At 37.8% G+C, this 26,837-nt stretch overlaps 1 protein-coding gene across 1 annotated transcript in view; it reads right to left on the reverse strand.

Moving 5' to 3' along the window:
• REV1 (REV1 DNA directed polymerase) overlaps positions 1-26,837 on the reverse strand; it is a 59,420-nt gene that overhangs the window by 13,152 nt on the left and 19,431 nt on the right. Inside the window, exons 5-15 of the mRNA XM_084269855.1 lie at positions 24,321-24,470; positions 21,827-22,539; positions 19,899-20,006; positions 18,310-18,426; positions 13,486-13,615; positions 12,383-12,511; positions 11,564-11,718; positions 9,158-9,277; positions 5,265-5,485; positions 4,103-4,275; positions 144-246 (exon numbers count right to left, since the gene is read on the reverse strand). Of these exons, the coding sequence (XP_084125981.1) occupies positions 144-246; positions 4,103-4,275; positions 5,265-5,485; positions 9,158-9,277; positions 11,564-11,718; positions 12,383-12,511; positions 13,486-13,615; positions 18,310-18,426; positions 19,899-20,006; positions 21,827-22,539; positions 24,321-24,470 (2,119 nt within the window). The remainder of the gene's footprint in view (positions 1-143; positions 247-4,102; positions 4,276-5,264; positions 5,486-9,157; positions 9,278-11,563; positions 11,719-12,382; positions 12,512-13,485; positions 13,616-18,309; positions 18,427-19,898; positions 20,007-21,826; positions 22,540-24,320; positions 24,471-26,837) is intronic.

The raw sequence follows: 26,837 nt of genomic DNA on the forward strand, positions 1-26,837 counted from the left end.
ATGTTTGCATAGCCTAGTTTACATAAACTTTGTATTATCTACACTTCTACTTAAGTTTGGTTATTGTCTGTTCACTGAAAATTTATGAAAGACAACTAAGTAGGTTGACAGAATAAATGTCAGTTTTTTCCCCATTAACTCACCCCTCGCATGTCTGATATGTTCAGTTTCATTGTGTGAAACATATTTAGAGTTTCTTTCCCAATTACTTTTGCACTGTCTGTTGCATGGTCCAGAGTCACAGTCCTACAAAGGATAAAACAGTATGGTTAAAAAGGAAACAGTTTCACAAATCCTGAAGACAACAATTCTGTATTTATTCCAGAGGACCTCAAAAATAAACTGTAATTTCTTGGCATACAGAAACTGAACACTGTTTTTGTTTGTTCTGTGGTTTCTTTTTAAAGGTAATCAGAACTAAACATGTTCTGATTACAGAAAAACAGAAAAAGAGCCAAACCAAAAAACCCACAAACAAAAAAACTGAAACCAGATTACTTACTAATTGAACATTCTCAGTGTGTGGTCCACACATTAAACTGTCAAATACAGAATATATTTATAGACATGCCATTTACTGAAACCAGACTAGAAAAAGTTTACAGTACTCATAGTAATGCACTGTCTTTTGCTCAAGCTTGGTTCAAACAAACATATAATGTTTGCTGAGTATTATTTCAGCTATCAATGTCTATAGCAAGAGTTTCAGAAGGAACTTGGAGAAAAGCAGATGCTGGCACGTGCATGTGAATTACAAATAAAGAGCCTGGATAAATGGTAAGTAATTTTAAGCAACATTCCAAATTCACATCTTGCAGTGTGGGCAAATTTCTGCAACAGCTCTCACAAAATTACCTGGTTGTGAGTTTTACAAATGGCTACCTGAGAGCCTGGCAGGGCACTAGTAGTGCTTGGTAGTTCTGGATTCTCTAATGGCACATTTGAGATAGGTTTGATTAGCCACCTGAAATTCTGTCTTTATCTATGTGAGTGACATAGTCTTTTCACTGAGGTAACACAGATGCAGTTTTAACCCTGATGGAGTGGGCTGTATGGATAAAAGGAAGCTACACCTTGATGTTCTGACAAGGTCCCATGCTGACAACTTACTAAACACATTGATGGTGTCTCCTTAAATTTTGCTCTACTTTTGAATCTGTCAGGAACTGACATGAATGACCAAGTCATCTCCAGAAAGGAGAGAAAAAAAAAATATCTTCCTGCTCTGACTGATAGGAAGACTTCCCTGACCCTCACAGGTTAACATTTTTAAGAAAAAAAGAGATCAGCATTATCATTAATATGCAACTGTGCAAAATATAAGGGAGAAATGTAGAATGAGTCTAAAGGTACACCATTTCAGAAGAATGTTTTACAAATCCTGCACTATCACGACTTGCTGCCAACAATGCAGTAGAATACCATTAACATCTCAGAAGTTGAATTTGATTTTAAGTGTGTCTGTGAGTCTGAATCCTTTGCTGGACTATGATTATCATTTTAAGGAACCGTGACCTGTAGGATGAGAAAGCATAGCAACTCATTCATCTGTGATGTGAGGGGGCTAGAAATGGGTCATGAGCTATAGCCACAGAGAAAAAAAAAACTTAAATTGAAGTAAGAGAGAAACTGATCATCTTTATTTCCAGCAAATAATCCCAAGATATTGGAACTAGGCTGTACACAGGGAAAGCACACCGGAGGGACCATCACCCTGAGATGCTAATCCATTTGCCTGGATGCAACTTCCAGAGTTTACCCTGCTGCTGCTAAAAAGCTTTTCACTGGACTGAACAGAAATGCTCAAATGAAGACAGTAACCCAGGACCTCTATTATCAAATAGTATCATTTGGCCTGACTGGGATTGCTAAATTCATTAGTAAAGCCAGAAGCAGAACGAGAGACACTGCCAAATGAGATCCTGGCAACCAATCTGCTTCAGTAGGATTCTCTTCTTGATATCCTAGCCCCAAACGCAGTAAGCTTCTGAGAGGTGAATTCTGTAGTTTCAGTTTTTAATACAGCTGAATTGTATGTCATCACAAGCTCACAAGTATGAGGCAGACTGAAAAGAGGACTGTTGTTGTCCTGGAGCCGCACCGAATCGCCTCTCTCTGACAAGCCCTCTTATGGGGGAGTGATGTTTGGTGGTGTGGAAACAGCCCAGGCTACCTCACCTCACCTGGGCTGTTTGCCTGGGGATGTTACCTCTGGCCTGGCCAGAACCAGGACACTAAGGAACAACTGCTTTGATAAAGGAATGCCTGCCTGAAGAATAAATGTGTATTTAGAAGGTTCTGAGACAATCCTGTATGAAACAACACAGAACTATGTGATACTCTATGCCTAGATCTCATTCTGGTGATTTTATTATGCAAGCATATAAATAAATTTGAGACAAAAAATTCATCAGTCAATATAATCCAGATGGAACAATGGGAAATGAAGAAGAACCAGAAATTAATAATGACAGGAGTAACAGAACTCCTTATGGAAGCTCAAGATCCTACTCCTTTGGCACTAGTGACCTATCAACTGACTAACCAGGAGTAGTAAGGGGTTATCCCACTTCACCAGGGAAGGACAGCCACCACAGGGAGCATCTCAATGAGATCAACAGCGCTGCAGTGAGACCAAGCAGAAAGTTACTTTATTACACTGGTAATAATCAACAAGAAAACAAAGGCACTTCTGATAATGGACTCAAGGCCAGATGAAAAAAATGTGACTGTGAAGGTCAAGAGACAAGAAGTTGCCTTCCTGAAGAACAGAAACATGGTGCACAGTCTCTGATCCCTTTGAGATTCAATCTTCTTAGCTTTATTTTGGACCTTCGTAGTTTTTTCTCTTCTAGGACAAAAAAAGTTCTCTGCAGACTTACTGGTGAAACCACAGGAATGACAGATTTGACGCAAAGAAACCTGTCTGTACTAAGACAGACAACTGCAGTCCAAGCTGTCTGATGTTAGCTCCAATCTTCAGAATCCAAAGTGGCCTCACAGTCTTCTGCAGCAACTAATGCTGCAACTACTGCCCTAGTCCCTGTGTGCCCTAGACTGGAAGGAGAAGCACACAGGCAATTTTCTTTGAGAACTGACTCCAACTGTCACAGTCAGCACGCGATCCACAACCTATCAATGCACAGCAGAGAGCCCCTCAGGCAAGAGAGAGCTGCACAACACTACACAGCTCAGGAAGAGGAAGAAGACTGCCAAGGCAGAACCTTTCAACTCAGCTGGTCACTGGAAGAAATGACAACGCTGCTGCTGTATGCATGTCACAGTGCAGGATGTAAATATGTCTTCTGCAAGTACTGCAAAAGGAAAAAGAGCTGCAATATTGACCAAGCTGGAGAAATGTACACCAATATATATGTACATGTGTATTATCACTTGAAGACAAACCTTTTAAAAGATGACTTTTATTAGCTAGTATTTCGTGAGACAATTATCAAATCAAGGGCAAACTTAAACTATAGATTAACAACATCAGAAAGGAAAAAGAGAAAAAAACTGTACATCCCTACCAAGAGAAAGGGACAGTCACAATAATTCATTGAAAATATTACACTAAATCATGTTAATTTTTAAGTAGTGCCCACAAGAGTACACTCTCTCAAGAAAGCAATTTCAAACCACAAAGAATGCACTTGTGGAGTCAGATTCTTTCTTTCCCATTCCTGCTTCCTCTGAGAACCATAAATTGTTTCTTCTATGCCCCAAAACTTTTCACCTTCTGATATGTTTCCTTTTCCCCCCATTTTTGTCTCTGAAGAAACTCAAAGGCAAAAGATGACTACACTAATTGTTCTCTCTTTCCGATCTGGACACCTTAGTCTCCCTCTTCTTTCTCCTCACCAAATGCCCTATTTTTTATCATTGGGGGATTCACGTTCCATGCTGCTGTCCAAAAGATGACACATGTACAACCCAAGCACAGAGGTCCTTTGATAATATTCTACTTCTGATTTTGGTGCAGGTTTGATATATGCACAAAGAGATACTAGCACTTAAAAATTTCTCTTTTCCTGTAAGTTCTGGTGCTCAACTTGAAGTGTGCTGATGCCTACTACCAACCATTATTTTTTCTGTGCATATTTACCTGGCAATATTATCACAGATTCCGTGACCTCCATATTTTGCAGGCTCCACTGGTGCCCCAGCCTTTCTGACCATAATCTTAAGGGTCAATCGTTTACCCTTCATACCAGCAGCTTCAAGTCTACGTTGGATTTCTTCTGAGAGGCTCAGCAGGAAAGCTTCTGCTTCCTTAGGCTGAAGGAGAAAAAGAACAGCATGTTTAGATAATTCATTAAGATTAATACAATCCAGATTTTGCAAACTGAAATGAGCAAGTTGACTCACAGGCAATTCTCTTATTTAATTTGAACTGTCTTGTTTATATAGTAGGTCACTGAAGTTAGGCAAGATGGTAGATTCCTATCCTAATGCTGAAATAAGTAGGAAGTACTAAGTCCTTTTGGAAATAAGTCTTTAAAAAAGAATGTATTTAGAAACTCCAACACAGAATTCCAAGTCTAACTTTAGGCACACACCTAGAAGCTGAAGAGTCCAGGGCCTTTAAGGAATGCCTTATTTTACCATGAGGAACGTTAAGCAGTGGAACAGGTTGCTCACAGAAGTTGTGCAGTCTTTGTTCTTGGAGGTTTCCAACACCGGACTGGATAAAGCCCTGAGCAACTGGTCTCATCTCATAGCTTCCTCTGCTCTGTGCAAAAGGCTGGACTACACAATATTATGAGGTCTCTCCCAACCTAACTATTCTATATTTCTGTGAATTCTTAATTTCTCAACAAAGAGCTGAGTTCTTTTTTTAATACGATTTTGTTAACAACACTTCCCACCCCCCTACAATATTTGCAAAGCGTCTAATAAAATTTTTGTACTGGAGCAGCTGGTGATGGTTTCAGGCCCTGGCATCTTTAAATAATCAGCATTTAAACAAAAGAGAATGCTAGGTGCTGACAAACCTACTGCAGTTCTCTTTTCCTGTACCAGACTTGTATAACGAAGGCAGAATAGCCAGCTAATTTTGTGCAAGCTTCTTTTCAGTCCAATACTTTTGCAGTCTCTCCTCCCATTTTATGGTTTGGTCTCCTACTTCTTCATTTTCCTCATTTCTATTTGGTGGCTAAGATGGTGCTCTAACAGATCAAAGTGTAAGTGAAAATAATCAGAATATGAGAAGATTCTTCTACAGCTGAAAGAAGTCACTGCAGAAAAGAAAGTAAGTTTGAATTTACCTGTGTAAACCTTATGCCATAGTTGATTTCTGCTGAAACAGATTTTCTTTCTTTTTCTGTACGAACAGGTCGATCATCCAAACCGCGGCAAAATCTGTAGAGCATCTGTCCTGTCTTTGGACCAAACTCTTTTTGCAGTTTTGACATTGAAGCACACTGCAGGTCCCCACAGGTTTTAATTCCCAAAGAAGCCAGCTTAGATTCCATCGTCCTGCCAACTCCTAACAGCAAAGCAATTAGTTCTGTTAACTCTACACAATACAGAGCCAGTCAGGTTTTGAACAAATAAAATTTGTCATTTTAAACATACACTAGGTCATTTCAAATTAATCAACACACACACTGAAAAAATAAATTCCACTCCATAAAACATGGTTGAGATGGAAACTTTTGCTGCCTTCACCTGTATTTCTTTAATCTGGTTCATGTATTTAGCTTAAGATGTCATAATGCAGTACGGGTTTTTATTCCTGGGTAAAATGTGAATGACTCCTGCTTGCAAATCTTGACAAGGTACTGCCTGTTACAGAGTATACAGATAGCTCTGAACACCACACTCAGTTCAAAAAGCGTCCAACATGTTATATGTTTTGCCATCATATACGAGTGATTTAATCTAAAAGAAAGTCAGCCAATATTTTGACTACTATTCCACTACTTCCTAGGCAGAAAAATAGTATTTCAAGTAGAAGTGATAGCATACCTGTATCACTTGTGCTTTGAATTACCAAGCACTGGAAATTGTAGGTATCCATGGCAACAGCACATATCTAAGTATGATAAACTTAAGTATATTTCTGGGTTTTGGAGAGGTGGTATGTTAAAATTATAGAATAGAATCACAGACTGGTTTGAGTTGGAAGGGACCTCAAAACCCATCTAGTTCCATCTCCCGTGCCATGGGCAGGGACACCCTCCACTAGACCAGGTTGACCAAAGTCCAATCTAGCACTACTGGGGAGGGGGCAGCCACAGCTTCTCTGGGCAACCTGGGCCAGGGCTTCACCACCCTCACAGGGCATGATTTTTTTCTGATGTCTAATGTAAAATCTCCAGCCAGTACCCCTTGTACTATCACTACAATTTCTGGTGAACAGTCCCCTCTCCAGCTTTCCTGTAGGCCCCCTCTTGGAACCTTTTCTTCTCCAAGATGAACAAGCCCAACTCTCTCAGCCTGACTGCAGAGCAGAGGTGCTCCAGCCCTCTGATCATCTTATGGCCTCCTCTGGATTTGCTACAACAGGTCCATGTCCTTCTTATGCTGGGGCTGAATGCAGTGCTCCAGGTGCAGGCTCATGCGAACGGAATAGCAGGGAAGAATCACTACTTGTGACCTGCTGGTCACGTTTCTATTAATGCAGTTCCAGGACAGTGTCATCTTTCTGGGCTGCCAGAACACGCTGCCAGCTTGTGTTGAATTTCTTGTTGACCAAGACCCCCAGGTCCTCCTCATTGCTGCTCCCAAGCCATTCTCCACCCAGCCTGTAGTTGTGCTTGGGATTGCCCTGACCCACGTGCAGGACTTTGTACTTGGCCTTTTTTAACTTCATGAGGTTTACAGAGTCCCACCTCTCAAGCCTGTCAAGGTCCCTCTGGATGGCAACCCTTCTGAAATTAACTTCCAAAAAATATTAGTCCTATGAGTTTATACTACCAAAGTCAGTGAAAGTTAGAAATCTCAGCTCCTACCTTTCATAACCTGTTTCTAGGAAGCATTATTGACACAAACTCTAAAAACTTTTTACTACAAAGAGGCAAGGGAATTCTGAAAACTTTAAAATATTAAAGTCAAAGCACAGTACTATATGAATAACTTTCTGGAGGAAAATGATCTCCTATAAGCTTTGCCAAAGAGAAACAGTGCTGTAAATTATGTGTAGCCATGGAAGGGGATAAATAAAGAGGATTTCTGGTAAATCTGCACACGTCTTCATATGTTATTCCTTCCACTTTTCCATTTCAATGTCTATTGCTATTTTTGGTTTCCGTTCTCTTTTTTCCCCCCTCCCCTTAAATGGAGAGAAATACTATTTTGAACACTTAGCACTAAGTATGTGTGCACACATGCAGGCTGAGCTCAGCTGATCGCTAACACATGACGCATAAATGAGTGCTTACTCAGCACTTTTTACACCATGTCTGTGTCACATTATACTCCTGAAGTACATACAATACACAGTTACGTGCCAGAAACAACAGAAAAAATAATAATGAAGTCTGATTTCATACAGGAGTGTTCTGTATGTCTTTACTGTCACTCTCATGGCAGAGTATCTCCATCTCCATGAATCCCACCATGCCCTGGAGAACCTCCCTAAAACCACTGGACCAGAAACACTTCTTTTCTCCCCTACAGCTTTTCCCTTGGTCTTAGGAACGCAGCCACCTCACTCAGTCACTCTGTTTCTCCCCTACTGAAACACCTTTCATTCTCTGATCTGGTGGAGGAATGCTGGACAGAAAACATCCTCTCACTACACATATGTGAGCTACTGTCAAAATGGACAACAGCTGAATTTTGCCTGCCTGTCCCTCCAAGCACATCCTCATTTGGATCACTCTCTGTCAAGCTGTCACTTTTCACAAAACTTGTGGAAACACCATGTCATTATACCTCAGTAAGATTTGGCTGAAACTGCTAAACATTCATAAAATTATTAGTACCGTCATACTTGCAAATTATGAATCCTAATCACTGTCACAATCATCTCCTCAGACAAGGCAAAAACCAGATGGAATTTGACAAACCTGTGGCTGTTCTTTATAGGAAGCAACCCATTCTGACACAGTATGCAGTATACCATTGACAAAAAGGGCAAGGAGGAGGACCTGGGTAACAACAGACAGGTCAGCCTCACCTCCATCCCTGGAGAGGTGATGGAACAACTTATCCTCAGTGCAGTCTCTAGGCACATCAAGGATAAGAGGGTCATTGGAAGCACTCAGCACGGTTTCACCAAGAGGGAGTCATATTTGACCAACCTGAGAGCCTTCTATGAAGACAAAACCAGGTGGATAGATGATGGTAGGGCAGTAGATGTGGTTTACCTTGATTTCAGTAAAGCATTTGACATTGTCTCCCACAGCATCCTCATGGCTAAACTAAGGAAGTGTGGTCTGGAGGATTGGATTGTGAGGTGGTTTATGAACTGGTTGAAGGAAAGAAGTCAGAGAGTTGTGGTCAATGGGACGGCATCAAGCTGTAGGTGTGTACCTAGTGGAGTCCCTAAGGGGTCAGTACTGGAGCCAGTACTATTCATTACATTCATCAACAACCTGGATGAGGGAAGAGAACGCACCATCCTCATTTTGCTGATGACACAAAACTGGGAGGAGTGGCTGAGCCACCAGAAGGCTGTGCTGCCATCCAGCGATATCTGGACAGGCTGGAGAGTTGGGTGGGAAGAAGTTTAATGAAATGCAACAAGGGCAAGTGTAGGGTCTTGCAACTGGGGAAGAACAACCCCAGGTACCAGTGTAGATTGGAGACGGATCTGTTGGAGGGCAGCACAGGGGAAAGAGACCTGGGGTGCTGGTGGACAGCAGGATGACCATGAGCCAGGAATGTGCCCTCATGGCCAAGAAGGCCAATGGCACCCTAGGGTGTAATAGAAGGGGTGTGGTTAAGTAGTTCGAGAGAGGTCCTTCTCCCCCTCTACTCTGCACCTGGAATATTGTGTCCAGTCCTGGGACCATCAGTTCAAGAAGGACAGGGAACTACTTGAAAGAGCCCAGCACAGGGCCACCAAGATGAAATTTTCAGAATCAGTGTATCATTTTTTTCAGATCACAACCATGGAACAGCACCTAATCTTGCTTGACCTGAACATGGATTTGTAGCTGAAAATGTTTTAATATCAGGAGGCAAAATGTGCTCTAAAAGGAAGGAGTACCTGGAAGACTGGTAACGAGTTGCCCTCTGATAAAATCATCCACTTCTTCAGGTTTTAAGTGATACTGTCCATCTGGTTTTGCTTTACGAGTTGCCATTCTGGCCAGCAGAATATTGGAACCTGCAAAAACAACAAATGAAATATGTTGGTGGTACATTCTGTCTTTTCAAGTAGAATGCCAGAGTGGAAACTGCAACTGCAAAATGAAAACCAACCAAAGAAAAGAACAATCAAAAACTCCAGAAGATTCAACAAGTACGTGTGGGTCACTTAACTAAGGACACTGAATGTATTTGTCTTGGTTATGTTCTATACTTGTGGAGGTACAGGTAAACAGTTAAGTGCAAGTGGCTACAAAATTCAGAAATGTAATACTTTAACACTGCAGATCCACAAAAAATCCACTGTGGTCAATGTAAATAATACTTAGGTGACAATTCTGTAGAGTACGTTATATGTGAAATACTGGAATTAAGCTAGTATTTGGGCCTGAGTATTCACTAAGAAAATCCAAGGAGTTTATTCAATTGCTATATACACTGAAAGTGTGGTGTGAATGAGACCTATTTCAGCATTTTTTCATCCCTGCTTACACATTTACCGACACCCAACCAGTAAGATCTCTGCAATGATATCCAAACACATTCAAACACCCCGTTCTAAGACAAAGCAAACTAATAAAGGGCATGGGGAATTCACAGCTCGTGGCACTGTGTGTGAGCTATTGCTCTTCTCTTCCCACCTATGTTCACATTCTTTTTTGCCTCCTCTAAAATTTTAGTCGATAAGAAAAATAAGAAGAGTTTTATGGGTACTGTTTCTCCTGAAAGTTTAAATTGATGAAACACCTAATGACAGACTCCTCATTCACTTTCCTATTTAACTTTGGGAAACCTTTTGTCTATAGAGCACTGAAGGTTCCTGATCCTCTGATCTATCAAATGCACCAACATAGCCCTTAATGCCATGAAATCTCAGTGATTTACCTTCTGCAGTGTATTATTCCCACAACACTCAAGTGAAGTAGGAAAAACCTAATACCTCATTTAACAAACGAGAAACCAAGACACAGGTTGTTTACAGATGAGTGTTTAATCTTCCACTAGCATTGTTTAAATCAGTTTAGTTTAGCCACTAAAATCTCTAGGGTACAAATTAAATTTATTCAACTGGTATAAGCATGTCCTTCTTTAATTTATCTCTAATCAGACAAACAGTGTTGAGAGGAGATCTCAAGAGTATACCAGTACCTATTTCAAATTTACATTGTATTATAGTGGTACAACTTTCCCATTGGGCAACATATAAAACACTTACACAAGATGTATGTTTCTGGCAGACCACATTTTTTAAATAAGGTCTCTGCATTCATGTAATAGTACAATTGTATTCCTTTGATTTATTTACTTAACAACGAACTATAAGTGAAGAGACAAAGTCCTTGTTGTGTACCTACCATACGGATTTCTAGAAAGAACACCAAAATTATTTTCCAGTATCTCACATAAATTTATCATTAAGAAAAAAAAATTGCTTATAGGTTTTTTTCTCTTTCAACCAGTAAGAGAATTCTGGTACCAGATTAGAAAAAAGTGCTTAAAAACTAAATTCTGGTCTTCCTCTAGAAAAAAAAGCAATGCATTAAAATAAGAATATAAAAAGATTAAAAATATGCTGCATGTCAAAACAAGACACAAACAGGAACCCAGGGAATTTCAGTCTCTGCTCTGTGATACAGGACGAAATAAAGGAAGAATCCTGCTTACAGTAATGAATTTCAGTTCATCTCACAAGTGGATTTCATACACTTGCATACACTTAGTATAGCTCAATGCTAGTTGAGGCAAACCCAGACAAAAACAAAGGAGAAAGGAAGGAGGTAAGTGAAAAGAAATAAAGAAAGTCTTTTCAGTTGTGTGATTTCATTTATAATACCTACTACAAATTACACCAGTCTTTGCTTTCCATGCCTTCCAGTAACTGCTAAATCATGCCACTCTGTAAACTCTTACTGCTATGTGCGATGAAGAGCAGAATCTCTGCTATTTTTTTTTTTATTTACTGAAAAAATAGAGTAAAATTTCATAAAAATGAATGTAAGAATATAATACAGATGGGATTTTACCATACTGTTCAGATAAAAAAGTAGTGATACCAATTCTGTAAATTTTTCCTTAAAACTTTCCACTTAGGAAGATTATATAGCATTTTTATATACACTAATTTATATGCCAATTATATTCTGTTTTCTATTATTTTCTAGTCATTTTTATATGCACTAACTTAATGGAAAGGGCAATATACTCAGTACCACACAAACACTCCAGAGTTTTAGCAATCTTGCACAGTTCTGATGCACCTAATAATAGCCACTGCTTCTGAACAGAAATGAAACGAGGTACTTACCCATCCCAACAGAAGCAGTGCATTTGGTTTGGGCTTTGATTTCGGTGCGGATAGCATTTGCAAGTTCATCGGGAGTCAGTCTGGTCTCTGTAAGGATTTCAGTGATATCTACTAGTGCTTCATCACAACTGACTGCTTCGATGTTATGAGTATAGCTATCAACACAAAGTAAAGGAGGTGAAACACCAGCAACAGCTCACCATCTGTTAAAACAAATATGTAGCAAATAAAGTCTTCCTTTTGTGGTGGTATTTCCCTGCTTATTTTGCATTACACATCACTTACATATTAAAAATTACAGCAAATTACAGTAACACGACTAATGTAGGACTAATTTCAACATGCATCATGATTTTAAATGAACAGCTGAAGAAGGAGTTGAATACTTATTTTTCATCAACAATAACAAATTTTGAGTTTTGTTTAAATGCATTTTAAGCCATAAAGCAGTTTCGAATAGTTGTTACTCAAATAATCCACTCATAAGTTACTTAAAAAAACCCTGTTTGAATAATCTTGCCACTAAGCAGGGATCTGATTCCCATAGCACAATCAGTAAAAAAATTTAACAATGACTCCTTTGGAAGTCAGATCTTCACTGTTTACAAGATTGGGCTTCAAGATAAAAGAATGCTCAGAAGCACCGAAATAACAGAAGTACTACAAAAGGAAGAGCTCAAATACGAATGGCTTTACTAAAGCTGGAGAGTAACATGGAGATGAACATACTAAATCAAATAATGGCATTCAGTTATGGCAAACAACATATACTCAATAACCTTACCAAGGAAGATCACGTAAGCAAACAACTCCCGTTACCTTGCTAGTATTTCGTATACCGTCCGAGCCACTTCTTTGTACGCATCAAAATCATAGGAAACCGCTTGAATATTTGGACACAACTTTTTTGCTTGACCAAAAAACATTCCATTCTTTATGCCAACTTGCCTAAAATGAAATAATAAAAAAAAAAACAACCCACAAATAAAGACAGGACAAACTTTCCTACAAATTAATACGGGGTATTCAAATGAAGGATTTGTATTTTCCAAAAAAAAAAAAAAAAAAGTGAATTATCAGTAAAAAGGAACTTAGTCCAACTGCTAGCAATTTAATAGGTAAGAAAAAAATAACTGCAAAGTAGAGTATTTGTATAATATTCAGGCATGCAGCATGGACACCCTGCCTCTGGGAACATGCTTAAGACAAAGTCTCCAGAATACACTACTTGCTGTCTTCTGTTGTGAATTAAAACCATACATATACTACAGTGACTAAGGTAACTGTATCCTATATTCCACTGTGCAAGCTAACAAAATTATGCTCCCCATAATAAACAAACTAACTTTTCAAGATACAAATACAAGCCTGCCTATCCTAGCATGCTTGAGAAAGGTTCCAAGGAAGGAATAATTTCTCAAGCACTATTTCCATCAGGGAAGAACATCTTATTTCTAACAGTGAGCTTGTATTTATAACAAGCTGTTTCACATTCTGAAGATTTGTAAGCTGTGTTATTGGGAGTGCTCAACATAATCTGTGCAAGAGATGGCTTCAAGTGTACTAGTCATACTTACTGATTTTAACTGAAACCTTCAGTAACAGAACGTTCTTAATTCAAGAATGTGATTTAGATAGAAAACATTACGAAATCAAAAATATCACGGTGTCTAGCTCAAGGGTTTCCTTAACAGACTCGATGTTTCAAGTAACATGCAGGATACACTGAGAGCTATTAAGCAGCATTTAAAAAGCTGCAGCATCCAAAGAGAAGACCTTGTGTTAAATTCTAACAACCCATCTAGCTAAAACTAATCCTCCCAAGATACATTTAAGGAAAACCAATTTAAATGCTATTTTTGGACATTTTCTGGCTATCTGTATGACATTTTCAAGCAACCTGATGGGTAACTTTTACCTACCTGGCTTCGTAACTACAAGAAGCTATTTCAGCCATGGACAGAACAGTGAGATCGAAGTCAGCTCCATTCACATGTGTGTAATCCGAATGCTCCCAGGCTGATGAGTCCAGCTTATCAGGTACTCTAATTTCTGCTTGGAAAATAACATTTACATTTGTGTTTACGTTATTTTTACTCAGAGTTCAACTGAATGAATGTGAATAAAATAAAAATTACTGATTTTATTTTACACAATTTCTATACTGCTACCTGTTGATGAAGAGGTTCTTAATACTATATTCATTCATACCACGGCCAAGAAACAAGAACAACAATGAAAAACCACCCACCAAAACAGAACATCACCTCCTCCCTAGTAATCTCTCTCTTCAGACAGGTCTGTATATACTACTGAGAATAATACTAACTTATTTACCTATTTTTCCCCAAAATTACTAGAGAGCAGCTGTTGGTGACTACATACACCATGCTATAAAAAATAAGACTGTTCTCAGCTTTAATGATGATAAAAATTATTAGACACTTCAGGCTAACTGCTATAACCATATCCTGTAAACAAATAAAAGACACTCAAAAATTTACCAACTCCTGAGCTAACAAGGAGACATGTAGCTACATTCCTTTTTACAAAAAGCACAACTACTACCAGAACACAGAAATTCAGAATACAAACCCACTTCTTATCATACTTACAAATTCCTTATATAAAATTATTTTTCTAATAATCTGGATACCACGATGAACTGATTTTTTACAAGTGAAATAACCAGAATGCTAATTAATTAGCTCAAACTAAAAAACACTAGCTGGAAATTTCTATTTCCTTTAACACTCTTGTGGGGATATGAATTGACAAAACTTCCACTGTTACTTCCTAATAAATCTCTTATTAGGATATGTCAACTTCTTTCAAATCAAAATGATACAATTAAATAATGTACCCAGGCTTCAAACGAGACAGACCTTCCCTAATTCTATAAAACTTTACTGCATGCTCTTACATAAATTTTTAAAGCACACTAGGTACTGGTGGAACTCTGTGACACTGAATGCTGGAATCAAGTATTTTCTTTTCCTTTCTATTCTGGGTTTCACAGTATATAAACCTTGTAAGATACATGCCTATATGCTAAATACAGATCAGCCTGAAAAAACAGCTAGATGCAAAAACCACTGTACCCTTCCAAACTTGCCATCAGAATCAAAACAGCACTGTTTCATACAGACAAAACCCTTCTGTTTACTTAAAATGAAGTCTAGTCTGTATGTTGTAGTTCTTTTTCATTACTGCAGTCTGTTTAATACCATACACCTTTGGAATAAAACAAAACACAGAATTTTCTTCAGAGTGCCACAATGCCTAATTAAGTTTCATGGTACTAACAACTTACACACCGACAATTTGGCTGAAAGGAAACATGGTGCTATGTGCACGTGTGAGTAGTGTTCAGACCAGAGAATGTGTTGTAATGAGTGAGTGGAGACAGCAGGTGTAGAGCCTGACTCACGTGAAAAAGGGCTTTTATTCAGAGTTTCTGCTGAATTTGTGCACCTTCTTGTGTCTTAAATATTTAGTGTATGATGAGCTCAGCAAGTTACCTAAGATGTCTGCAACTGAAAATTAGAGCAAAAATTATGCCCCAAATAAAGATAAGAATGACAAGAACAATTTCTTTAGTCCATGCCTTCCTGTGCCCTGGCCTGAGATGATGATGTCATCTTGTCTATCTTCATTGCACTCGTCGACTTTTTCCACATCGCAGCAGAGCAGATCCCCCCATGAGCTGATGGAGTCACTTCATGTGAAATTCAGGGCAATGCAGAACACATTGTCCTCAATGGAAGGTAAGGTAGAGAACCTCTCATCAAAAGCTGGGAAACTAGACAGGCACATGGTGAATGTGGAGCAACGGATGGAGAAATCAGAGGCCAGGACCCAAGTCTGTGAAAAAGAAATCGCTGAGAATAAATCTGTGACTAAAATGATGGTTAAAATCTGCTGCTCTTTAGAATGAAAAAAGGGGAGATACTAGGGTTGAGGGAAAGGAAGCCTGCCTAGAAAACATTCACATCTTGGGCATCCTGGCCACGGAAAAGAGACCCCAAACTATGAATCCTGACTAACATATGTTAATCTTCTATCTTTAGAATATGAATGTTAAAGATGTCATGTATGCAGAGAAGTAATTTCTACTACCCAGAAAGGTTATCTCCAATTTGGAGATTTAGGGTGAGAATGATAGTGAGCTTTAAAATTTAAAAAGTTATACATTTTTGGATGAATTCAAACAAGAAAAAGAAAGTATTTCATAAAGGAGTCAAGATTCTATGGACACTAGATACTTGTCTAGCTGTGCAGATCAAAAGCAGGAACCAGTATCACTAAAGAAATAATTTGGGGGAAAAAAAATTTAAAAAGAGAAGTAGGGGAAGCAGCAGAATTCAGCACTTGGACAAAAGTGTTTCATAAGGGTTTTGTTTTGTTTATTATTATTTGGAACATTTTTTCTTATAAGCAAGACCTGGAGACGGCAAAATCAGAGAACAGCCTGGAAAGCACGAAGCATCAAAAAATGATGTAGAATTCCATGTTGAGGCATGGATGTAAAAATATGCTCATGGTCAAAGTTGGTCCCAACAACCTTTTTATTTCATTTATATAACACGTCCCCAAAACAGAACTGTGCATGTTTAACAGCACAATTTAGCATTCTGTATATTGATGTTTTGGAAAAAGTACTTTTCCATGTGATAAATGTACCTACTGGGCCATATGTACCTCTGGCATGGCAAAATTAAAACACGCAGTGAAGTGTTTCACATACACTTCCGTCCCTGTGATGTTAGAAAAGCCTAACCTGCAATTCCAGCTTTTCACCTAAGACCATAACTAACTGTAATTTCTTTTCCCAAAAGAAAGACAAGCCATGTACTTATGAGAGTGCAAGCCGAAACAACAGGCTGCATTTTTTGTTGACAAAACCATTGCACATGGAGATAAAAATTAACAAAGAAACTAAAAAATAATATGAACTGCAGCTAATTAGATAGAGACCACAAAAAGAGAGTTAGGAAAAAACCCTTTCACCAAAACAATAGGTTGCACAATCAGACTAAGTATCAAGAAAGGAAGAGCTATCTGACTGCCTGTGTGCAAGCCAGTGTGATTGGATGTTGAAGTTAAAGAAATGAATGTGTGGATATCCAGAAAAAACAGCTGCAGTAAGAAACTCAGTTTGTTCTACAATGAGGCTGAAATCTGCTGTACTCTTAAGCAATATTGTAGAAGAGATATTATTGAATTTGTGCATCACAAAGAACACGGTACAGCTATCAGCTGCACTTCCATGATTTAACTGCCTCACTTCCAAACATCACTTGCTTGTATGAAGTCACACCCCTGATTCAGTGTAAGGTCCTAACCAGAGTTACCAAGTCACTGTATAAAAACCTGAACTACCAATAAATAGTTCCTACACAAGCTACACTACAGAAAATCCAACTCCACAAAAGCCACAGCTATCTTTGAAAGGCACTTAAATAGGGCATTGCAAACAACACGGCAGAAGCTCAGCCTGGAGCATCCTGAAATGTCCTTAAAAAGTTCAAGGCCGGTGGGTTCCACAAACATATGTTCTACCTCAGTTTTGAAGTGTTCTTCAACAACAGTAAAAAGACAAATAAAACAGCATCACTTACTAATACCTTGTTTCCCAATGTCTGGCAGAATTTGTTAGTTTCTTGTTGGTTTTGTTTTTTTTCTAAAGTACTGATATTTCAGAAACAACCAGGGAAGAACAACCTGGGTTTTTCTACTTCTTGTATCAGCAAAATAACTCACTGAGGTGTAAACTTTATAACAATAGTAGCTGCTACCACAAGGTTGGTAAAAAGTGCATATTGAAGGTGTAAAGCAAAAACTCAACTTCCAAATCTAAACTGAAATTAAACAGAAGCTGCCCCATGCATATGCACGTTTTGCCAACTTTGTGGTAAAAACTAAGTTTCAAGGTGATTAAACAGACAGTTGGAAAAAAAAAGACAAGTTGCCAATGCTTAGCAATATACTTTCTCATACTAAATACAGTTCAGGCAGTAGAATAATAATAAAACTTGTTAATGAAAGTATGTTTTGTGTTCATGAGTCTACTGCTACTTCAGGACACAGAAATTGATAAATTTCTAAATTACTGCAGGCAAGTAAGGAATTCTCAAAGTCCAACAGATGCCCTGGTTTTGAGGAAACAAAGTACTGGAGAGACAGAACTCATGGAAGTTACACAGACTTTCCAGATACCTAAAATACTCTGAGGACTGCTCAAATTAACTCATTGTACACAGATACTGTACACATGCAATTCAAAAGCCAACTTCAGATGATTGATTTCTCACTGGGCATGTGCTTACATTCATACTTTTATAGTAAAAAAGTTTAGCAGCCTTTAAAATTTATTTTTGTACCTTCTTCTCTGTAACAGAATAACTCTGAACAAAGCGATTGTGGGTTTATTTCTTATTTTAAAGTAACTACTTAACATTCTACCTTATATTCAACCTGAAAGAAAGTGACTAAATCCAAAAATTACACTACAGTATTTCACTCCTACTGAGCAAAGCTAACTAAGCAAGTCATCACAGTGGCATGTTATTACTGAGGACACATAACACTGTGCTGTCCAAAGACATTTCTTTTCTGAAATCCCTTGCATGAAAAAAACCCCAAATTTATCCACTTTGCACACATGTTAATTTAATAAGTTTAAGGAAAAGTCTTCAATAACAAAACCTAAAAACACACAGACAAACAAACAAACTTATCTGTACCTGCTTTGCCATTCAATAGCTTGTTCTGGTAATATTGCTGTTCAAGCTTGGGGTTTGCACCGGGGCGCAGTGGTGCCATTCCTGCACCTCTGTTACTAGTAACAGCTACCGGTTTTCCTGTAGAGAAGAAATGCATGAACTTAGTAAGTCAACATCATAATAGCTTACATTTTATTAAGAGAACAACTAGGGTAAAATCATAAAGAACAATTTTAAAAATAATTTATTTCACGCTTATACACTCGTGGCATTAAGGAGGAAGCTGCTATGGAAATTATTTTGCATTGTGATTATGAATTTGCTGTGTTAATTGCAGTCACGTGTAAAAAGAAAACACAGCCATACTAGTTTGTATTTAGTAACAAGTATTAATTGAAGCTGTGAAACTTCATCAATGTCCTAATGATGCATTAGTTTAAGACAAAGCAAGCACTATACTGATTTTATATACTTAATAATGTTTATTAGCTTAAATAAAAGCTTAGTATTAGCTTAAACTAGAAAAGTATATGCATACCAAGAATACACGTTTAATTAACTGTACAAATTAAAATCTTTGGTAAACTTTTACTTATTAGTAATACAAACACCTCCATAAGTTTTCTACAGGAAGCTAATTTATGTACTAAAAGTTCTGGCAGAGTTTCATGGAACATTAAAAATAATTGCAGAGAAGTCCTACGTTCTTTATATGCCAGAAATGGAATTTGAAACTTGTCAGGAAATAAAGTTTTAAAGAGCTAAACATACCAGAACTATCTTGGACACACTTGCTCCTGCCTTTGGAAAGAAAAGAGCACAGGAACTGTATATAAAGCTTATTCTTCTTTCTCAAGGCCTACAACAGCTGGGTACCTGATGGTCACCAGTGCACCAAGTCTTCAGACTTGTGCGTGATCGAGGTTCAGAGTCTGCACAGAACGACTAGGATTCCCACTGTATACATGTATACTTATACATGTATATAAAGCCAAACCACTAAAAATTGCTAACTCTTTTTATGCCCTAAGGGTGATCACACAAGTTGGTTTTCTAGTTGCCCATCCTCCAGATCTTATAATACTTCATGTGTAAAAGCTTAGATATGAAAGGGAAGAAGCAAATTTCGCTTGAAAAAGATGAATCAGGCAAAGAGACAATAAATTCCCAGCTTTGACCTTTCCACTTTTCTAGTTAAACAAACCTCCTTACATTACTTCAAGAAAATTACTAGGGTATCTTTTTTTTTTTTTAAACATGAAAGTGTGATCAAAACCCACTCTAGGTACAAGTAGAAATTGATCGCCAATTTCTAACATAGTAGATTTAAGTTCCAATACAGTAGTGCAATGTTGTAGAGAATGGTTACTCCAGATTTTACTTCTTTCTTCCTACTTTAGATACTGAAAGGAGACAGCAGGGAGAATTCCAGTTCTCTCTTCTTGCTTTCTGATTGTGAGAAAGTAATCCGGGATATGAGAGCTGCGTGGTCTATCAAAGGCGCCAGAAAAAAGATGAACATGCCAAGTTCATTTTGTGAACATGCAAGTTTGTGTTTGTTTTTAAAGGCCCAGATCAGTAAACTATAACATGTAGAATTAAATACTAACCTTTGAGATCTGGTCTATTTCGGATAGCCACAGACACAAAGAAGCAATCCATATCCACGTGCATTATGCAGCTCTGTGGCTTGGCTGAGCTCGCAACAGACACATTACCTAGTATGAAGATACACCAATAGAAAACTTGAACCCTAATTTATACACTTTGGTACTACTCACAGTACTCATCAGCAATTATTAACAAGTTTTTTTTACCATCCTAAATATAAAGATTTTTGTTTCTTCTCACCAAAAATTTACATTTACAAATTTCTCAAATAAGTTTAAACATAAACAGTAGACAAACAACCTAACAATGCATCAACTTAAAAGTTTCTATTTTATTTTCTCATACTTAACACCTTCCACCTAGTAAGTTTTCCCCACACAAGGAGATGAATGCATGTTGTGGGAACTGGATCTTAATTTTGCTATGTTAACACTGAATCTGAAACAGAGAACTTCACACCTTTTTGTTCATTGATCACAATACTGTTCAAAAGATAAGAATGTTTAGCTGCACTAAGGGCTACCACTAATTCTTCACAAACACACTAAAAATTACTTTTAAACCTCTCAAACAATTGGATTTTGTCATTGCTGTACTCATGCAAACACTCAGCAAAGATGACCAAGATAGCTCCAGACTGAAAAACTTGCATACCTAAATACTTGTGTCAAGAATTCTCTAAATTCAAGTGAGTATGTCTATGTTGCTGATCTAGCAGAGGATGCTGTATCTAAGACCTCCCCCAAGAAACAAAAAAAACTCCTTAATTTGAACAATGCAGAGTGTAACAGAGGAAAAAATACTTCAATTCATTAAGTGAATTGTTCTGCTTAACATGTGAGTTAATCAGAAAAATGTTCTCCTGTATAAGTAACTTACCATTTGAATTCATTCTTTGAAAAATAAGGACTGTCCTATAAAGGCCATATATACAGATCAAGTTACTGCTTAAGAAGTTGCTATTTGTCAAGTGAAACAGAGTCATTAACTATCTGAATACTCTAGGCCAAATCAAAGAGAAAATAAAAATATATTAGCTTATACCACATTCTGATGGAAATAATACACATTAATGTAGTTTGTAAGCTAACATGTTTTATAACCGGGGTGTCCTAGCACAAACACAGCATCAGTTATTTATCTAACAGTAACTTTTTAGGATGTGGTGATTTATCGTCAAGCATATGATTACAAGTGAGTATTTTTACAGCACAACAGAGTCAGAATCTCTTTAATGGTACAGAGCTAGCCTTGTGATTGAATAAGACTGTAAATGAGAGATTCTAAAGATGCAAAAACTTTATCTAAACTTGTAACACTTTGCCTCTTGTGAATTACCTGCATTTTTTTTTATTAGTTTGGCCCTTGATGCAATGACATAAAACATTTCTGTCACAAGCCAGGTTCAGGAGGCTCACATGACACTTGTTTCAACAGACCCAAAGGTATATAACTCTTACTAACAAAAAAAAAAAAAAAGACTTTAGTTCACTTCCAAATGTTACTCATCCTTGAAATTTTCAAACTGAACTGTAAGTAGCATGGTTTTTTCTTTTGGTTTTTTTCCCTTTAGATTTCCACATAGCAACTATGGGCTTGTGTGTTTAGAGATACACATAGTATTTTTTCCCTTCAATCAATCCATATACCTTGGTAAAGTCAGGAATGTTATTTCCACAAGGAGGAATTAAATGTAGACCAGAGTATCACATTAAGACACATTTTAGGCTAAAAAAGCCCAAACAATCAAAACCAAAAGCAGTTGGATCCTTTATAGATTTCAGCGCATCAAAGTCACCAAGCTTTTCCAGATAGCCTGAATGCAATGAGAATATTGAATATTTACCTACTTAGTCTCAGTTAGACATTTAATGTACAAAGACATAAGGCACCTTCTCAACATAAACCTTCTTAAACAAGTATCTACCTGTGTCAGTCTTAAGTGCAGACCTGCCTGCTTTCCATTTTTTTAATTTTTCCCTTCCTGGAAAGACACCGCTGTTTTTTCTCTGCAGGCTGTTGACAAACTCTGTCAGTTCACACTTCCATGTTGATATATGATGCAGTCTTGAATGTGAATAAAAGTCAGAAATAAAAGTACATTCTGAAGGTTTGGACACAGGTAAGGAAGCTGCCTTGCTAGAAGTAGGTACAGAAGTGCTTTTTGTGCTTGAAGGCCCCTGAACAGTGGAGTGGTGAGCACCATTTATTTTAGCATTACTGTGCAAAGATGAGGATGAGGATGAATTACTCATAGTCCTATGTGGATTCCACGAAAAGTCTGTACTTTTGTTGCTTTGCTGCAACTGCTGCGTTGTGCAGTCTCTAAAGTCAACCATGCCTTTTTCAGTCTTCCCCTCCTCCTGCACAGGGCCTGGAGAGAACCCACTTGCAACACCGTTGCCGGAGGGCACCAAGCAATCCTGTGTCTTTAAGGCACTGGTAGAAGTGTGTGTGTGTCCATTAAAAATGGCAGTGCTGTCTTTGTGAGACTGAATCCCATTTTGTTTCCGTTCAGGAAGGATCTGCTCCAGCCCCGTAAATCCAAAATCATCGCTTTCTTCTTCCTCTTCTTCATCCCAGCTACTTATTCCATTCGTTGCGATCTCATTTTCCATCTCACACTTTTTAATATGATTTCTGAAACAGATGTAATTATTTAATATCATATCTCTTATAAAGAAAGGCATATTTACAGGTAATTTCAAATGCTAAGTATTTATCTTCGTAACTGTTATTAGTATATAATCAAGTAGTTTTTACAATCCCAAGAGTCTGTCTGCATGAGTGGTCAGGAATATCCAAACCATCAGATGGAGTTATCTTTTTTAAAATTTTCCTTATATAGTTACAAACTAAAATTAAAAAAATAAAGTAGGCTCAGAAAACCTTTATTTTTTATGAAATTACTTTAGATGTGTTAGATTTATTTTGCCTTCTCTCAAGATAAAACTTGTTCAAGCTCTATCAACCATATTCTTAATTCTTAGCTTTTGACAAAATCCCAAACTACTGTTCACCTTTTAAGTCCTCAAAATGAAGTATTCTGCCACAAGTATGCTGGCAATTTACTGTTACTCTGACAGTGTAAAGGCAATGTTTTCATTCATAAAATTTATCCTGTAACAAATCCTAACGGGAATTAAAACCAGAGTCATCCAAGCATCACTCCCATACCTAGCAATTTCAGTACAGAAAAACCAAAAAGGTGGAAAATAATTAGCTATCCAGTATACCAGCAAAATCAGAAAGCCAATTATCTGTGACAGCAATTTGATTATCACAATCATAAACTATATTAAACGTAACATGTTTGAGGAGTTGCATGGCTGCAAGTGGTATATCCAGTGGTATGTATTTAGTATCAATGGACAGGGCAGGCTTTTAAATTCCTACTTTCCAGACTAAATGGATATTTTTGGAAGTCTGAATATTTTTCTAAAAAACCCAAACATTAACAATGCAATAATAGGAGGCAATAGTGATTGTATCGTTGTTTAAGATATGTGTAAGAAATACTGCTTAGGACATTAATTTTATGGCGTTGGTTTGATTTTTCCTAAATACAGACAAATCCCATTCATGTGGTAAAGCCTCCTCAGCATTATGCGGAGCTGGACTCTAAATAAATCAGCAGGCTGTGGAAAACCACAGGCCATGATTAAAAATCAGAAAGTTTAGCATCTTGTACAGTACCCTTGGCCCTGTCTGAGCAGTAGCTTTGGAGGAGGTGACCCCCAGAGGTCTCTTCCCAACTCATTGCACAATTTTTTTAAACAGTAAGCATGCTTCTGAAAAAGATGCAGAAACCCTCTTAAAAAATCTACAGAGCAGTCTGTTCAAATGCAAGGTTTCTTTCCAAATTCCAATTCCTCTGTCAGTTAAAGAGTTTTGCTGGTGCTTTCTGTTACCTTCTCTAGGTCCTTTAGAATTTTTTATACTGTAATGGGATTTTTTAATCCACCTTCTCCCTCAAGAATGACTTAACCTTGGTATTAGCATACATAAGGCACACTGTGACTTTTTATTAAAGAACTTAACAACTAGTATGCATTTACATTTGTTCCTAAGCACCTTTAGCAAAAGCAATCAAATCATACGATTTTTTTTTTGTTCTGAAATAAAGACCTCTCTTCAGTGTCACTAATCAGAATCCTTTAATTTACGCTTATTGTTTCCATAAAGATATGCTACATCCTGGGATTCCTAGGTCACACTATCAAGCAGTAGTCCAATGACTAGAGACAAAGTAACTGTAGTTCTCAACTATTTTTATAGCTATATCTTATTTTTGAATTTTGGTGCTCAGAGCTTACCTCTTCTAAAGTTGAAATGACTTTAAGAACTGCTATACAGTTATAAATGCAAACCCATTATGGGAAAATGATTAGCATCTGCATTACAAAATGAGAAATACTTACACCCTGTTGAGATCTTTAGCTATATTGCTTGGACCTGGCATGGCATCTTCAGGTTTGCATATGCTATTAAAGTTGAGACCTTTTTGAACACTTGATTGCTTGGTGTAAAGCTGATACGGAATGTGGGAGAGGAGACGTCCAGCTTTAATGCTGAAACAAACAAAAAAGAAATGAACAGGTTACTATTTAAGACATTAAAAAAAAAAAAACAACCAAATAACCTTCTATGCAAAAACTCCACCACCTCATGTACAATAAACTACCACTTTGGTCATTATCTCTTTCTGTTCTGCTACATGTACTCACATGTACCCACACCACGTCTCTCACTACTAACTGAACTGAACTGAAAAGTCATTTGTTACTTGGTGACTGATACTGTAAAACATATTTGCACAGTTGTATTGGTCAATTATCTACACCCATTTTTCTTTTCTACCTAACACGCAACCCCCCCCAAATATTTAATTTCAAAGCAAAAACCAAATAATGTCAAGCCCAAAAATACCCCCCGAAGAAACCCCAACAATAAAATATAACTGGTAGAATTTGAAAGAGGTAAGCTAGATGTAGTTCACTTTCTCCATTTCCAGTGGAGAAAGCCAGATAGAGGAATCATTTCTAAACAGACCTCCCGTAAATATCTACCACAATCATTCCAGTTCTGTCCTATGTGTTACACTGTATCTCCCTGTCATGGTTTAACCACAGCCGGTAACCAAGCACTAACCAACCACTCACTCACTCCTCCCTGCCCAAGGGGATGGGGAAGAAAATGGAAAAAACGCTCGAGGGTTGAGATAAAGTTTAATAGGGTATCAAATCACAGAATCACAAAATCACAGAATCTTTGGGGTTGGAAGGGACCTCAAGAGATCATCGGGTCCAACCCCCCTGCCAAAGCAGGCTCCCTATCTCATCAAAGGAAGAGAACTAATATTAATAACAATAATACAAGTGATGCATAAATGCAAATGTGAAAGAAAAAATAGTGTGGTTTTGAGCAGTGATTCCACCTTCTGGCAGCTTTGCCAGTTCTCCAAGTATCATGATGCCACATGTCACAGAATATCCCTTTGGCCAGTCTGGGCCAGCTGTCCTGGCTCTACTCACCCAGCTCCTTGTGCTAGCAGGGTGTGAGAAGTTGAAGTTCATAACTTACTTGAAGCACTACAACTACCTAGCAACAATTAAAACCATCAGTGTGCTATCAACCTTATTGTCATACTAGATCTAAAACACAGCACTTTCTACTGGCTACTAGAATGAAAATTAACTCCATCTCAGCTGAAAACAGGACACTCCCTCTTTATTTTTCTTCTTCCACTGAAACCACAATTATACTTCAATAACTGCTAAATTCTGTAGGGAAGTCATGGCCTTTGAAGTGGAATCCTCTCAAAAATACACCACAGTGTGATTTCATTTCTCCACCTTGCTGCCTGTTGCTGGCAGCAGAGATAATAGCCTTCCCTGCCTATACTCCACCTCTTTTTCACATACAACTCTTCACATGGGTCAGAGATGCTGAAACTTCTTACAGCAGAGGAACTTCTCTCACATAAAAAAAAAGCTTAATATAGGTGTTCAGTTTTGAAGACACAATTGGATCGAAATTTTTAAAGAGAATGTAGCTCAGTGACAAATACTGTTTTTCTTTTCTTCAACACCTGAATGCTTCCTCTTGGAGACCTGCTTTGTAACTAGCTCAAATCTGTACCGCTATCAAGGGAGCTGGACAGTGGAAGAAAAGCCCTTAGGAGCTTTCTTGCTGCAATTAGAGAAGAATATAGTGGGAGATCACATTTCCCAATTAGTAAATTAAAACTAGTTAGCATATACATAGAGACCTGGTAAGGTTTCTATGGGAATGGGATAGTAAAAACAGCCCTAGAAGTGTATCAATTAAACACAGTTTGATGCATGAATATATGGCATTCATAAAGGAACATCACTTACATTAAACCAGAGTTAACCATTGCCAGAGTTAAAAATACACATGGTAGAGTTCCAAAGCTTTCTTGTACAGAAAGTGGTGATGCAGTAACCACGCTTTTACGACTTCTGGTTAAGACTGTTTCTCATACCACCACATGAACCTGGGTGGTTATTTCAAAATCATTACTGCAATTTCAAGATGATACCCCCCCCCCCATTTATTTAAGAAACAGGAACAGCTAGTGGAGTAGATGCATTAATAGACTGATACACAGTTTTTATTTTTCTAATTAACATACAGCAATTGGAAACCAATTTTAGATGCACCATTCAACATATTTTCCCATTCCACACTCCTCAATTCTCAGAATTCATAACCACCAAAAAAAACCCCAACCAAAACCAAACAAACAAAAAAAGAGGTTGAAAAGGACTTCTGGAAGTCTCTCGTTCAAATTCTGCTCAAAGCAGCGTTACCTTTAAAGTTACATCAGGTTACCCAGGGATGAATCCACCTGACGTTTTATTATCTACAAGGGCAGAGATTCTGTAACCTCGCTAGGCCCCTGTATCACTGTT

This window comes from Gallinula chloropus (genome assembly GCF_964237585.1).
Source record: "Gallinula chloropus genome assembly, chromosome: 1".
Classification (NCBI taxonomy): domain Eukaryota; kingdom Metazoa; phylum Chordata; class Aves; order Gruiformes; family Rallidae; genus Gallinula; species Gallinula chloropus.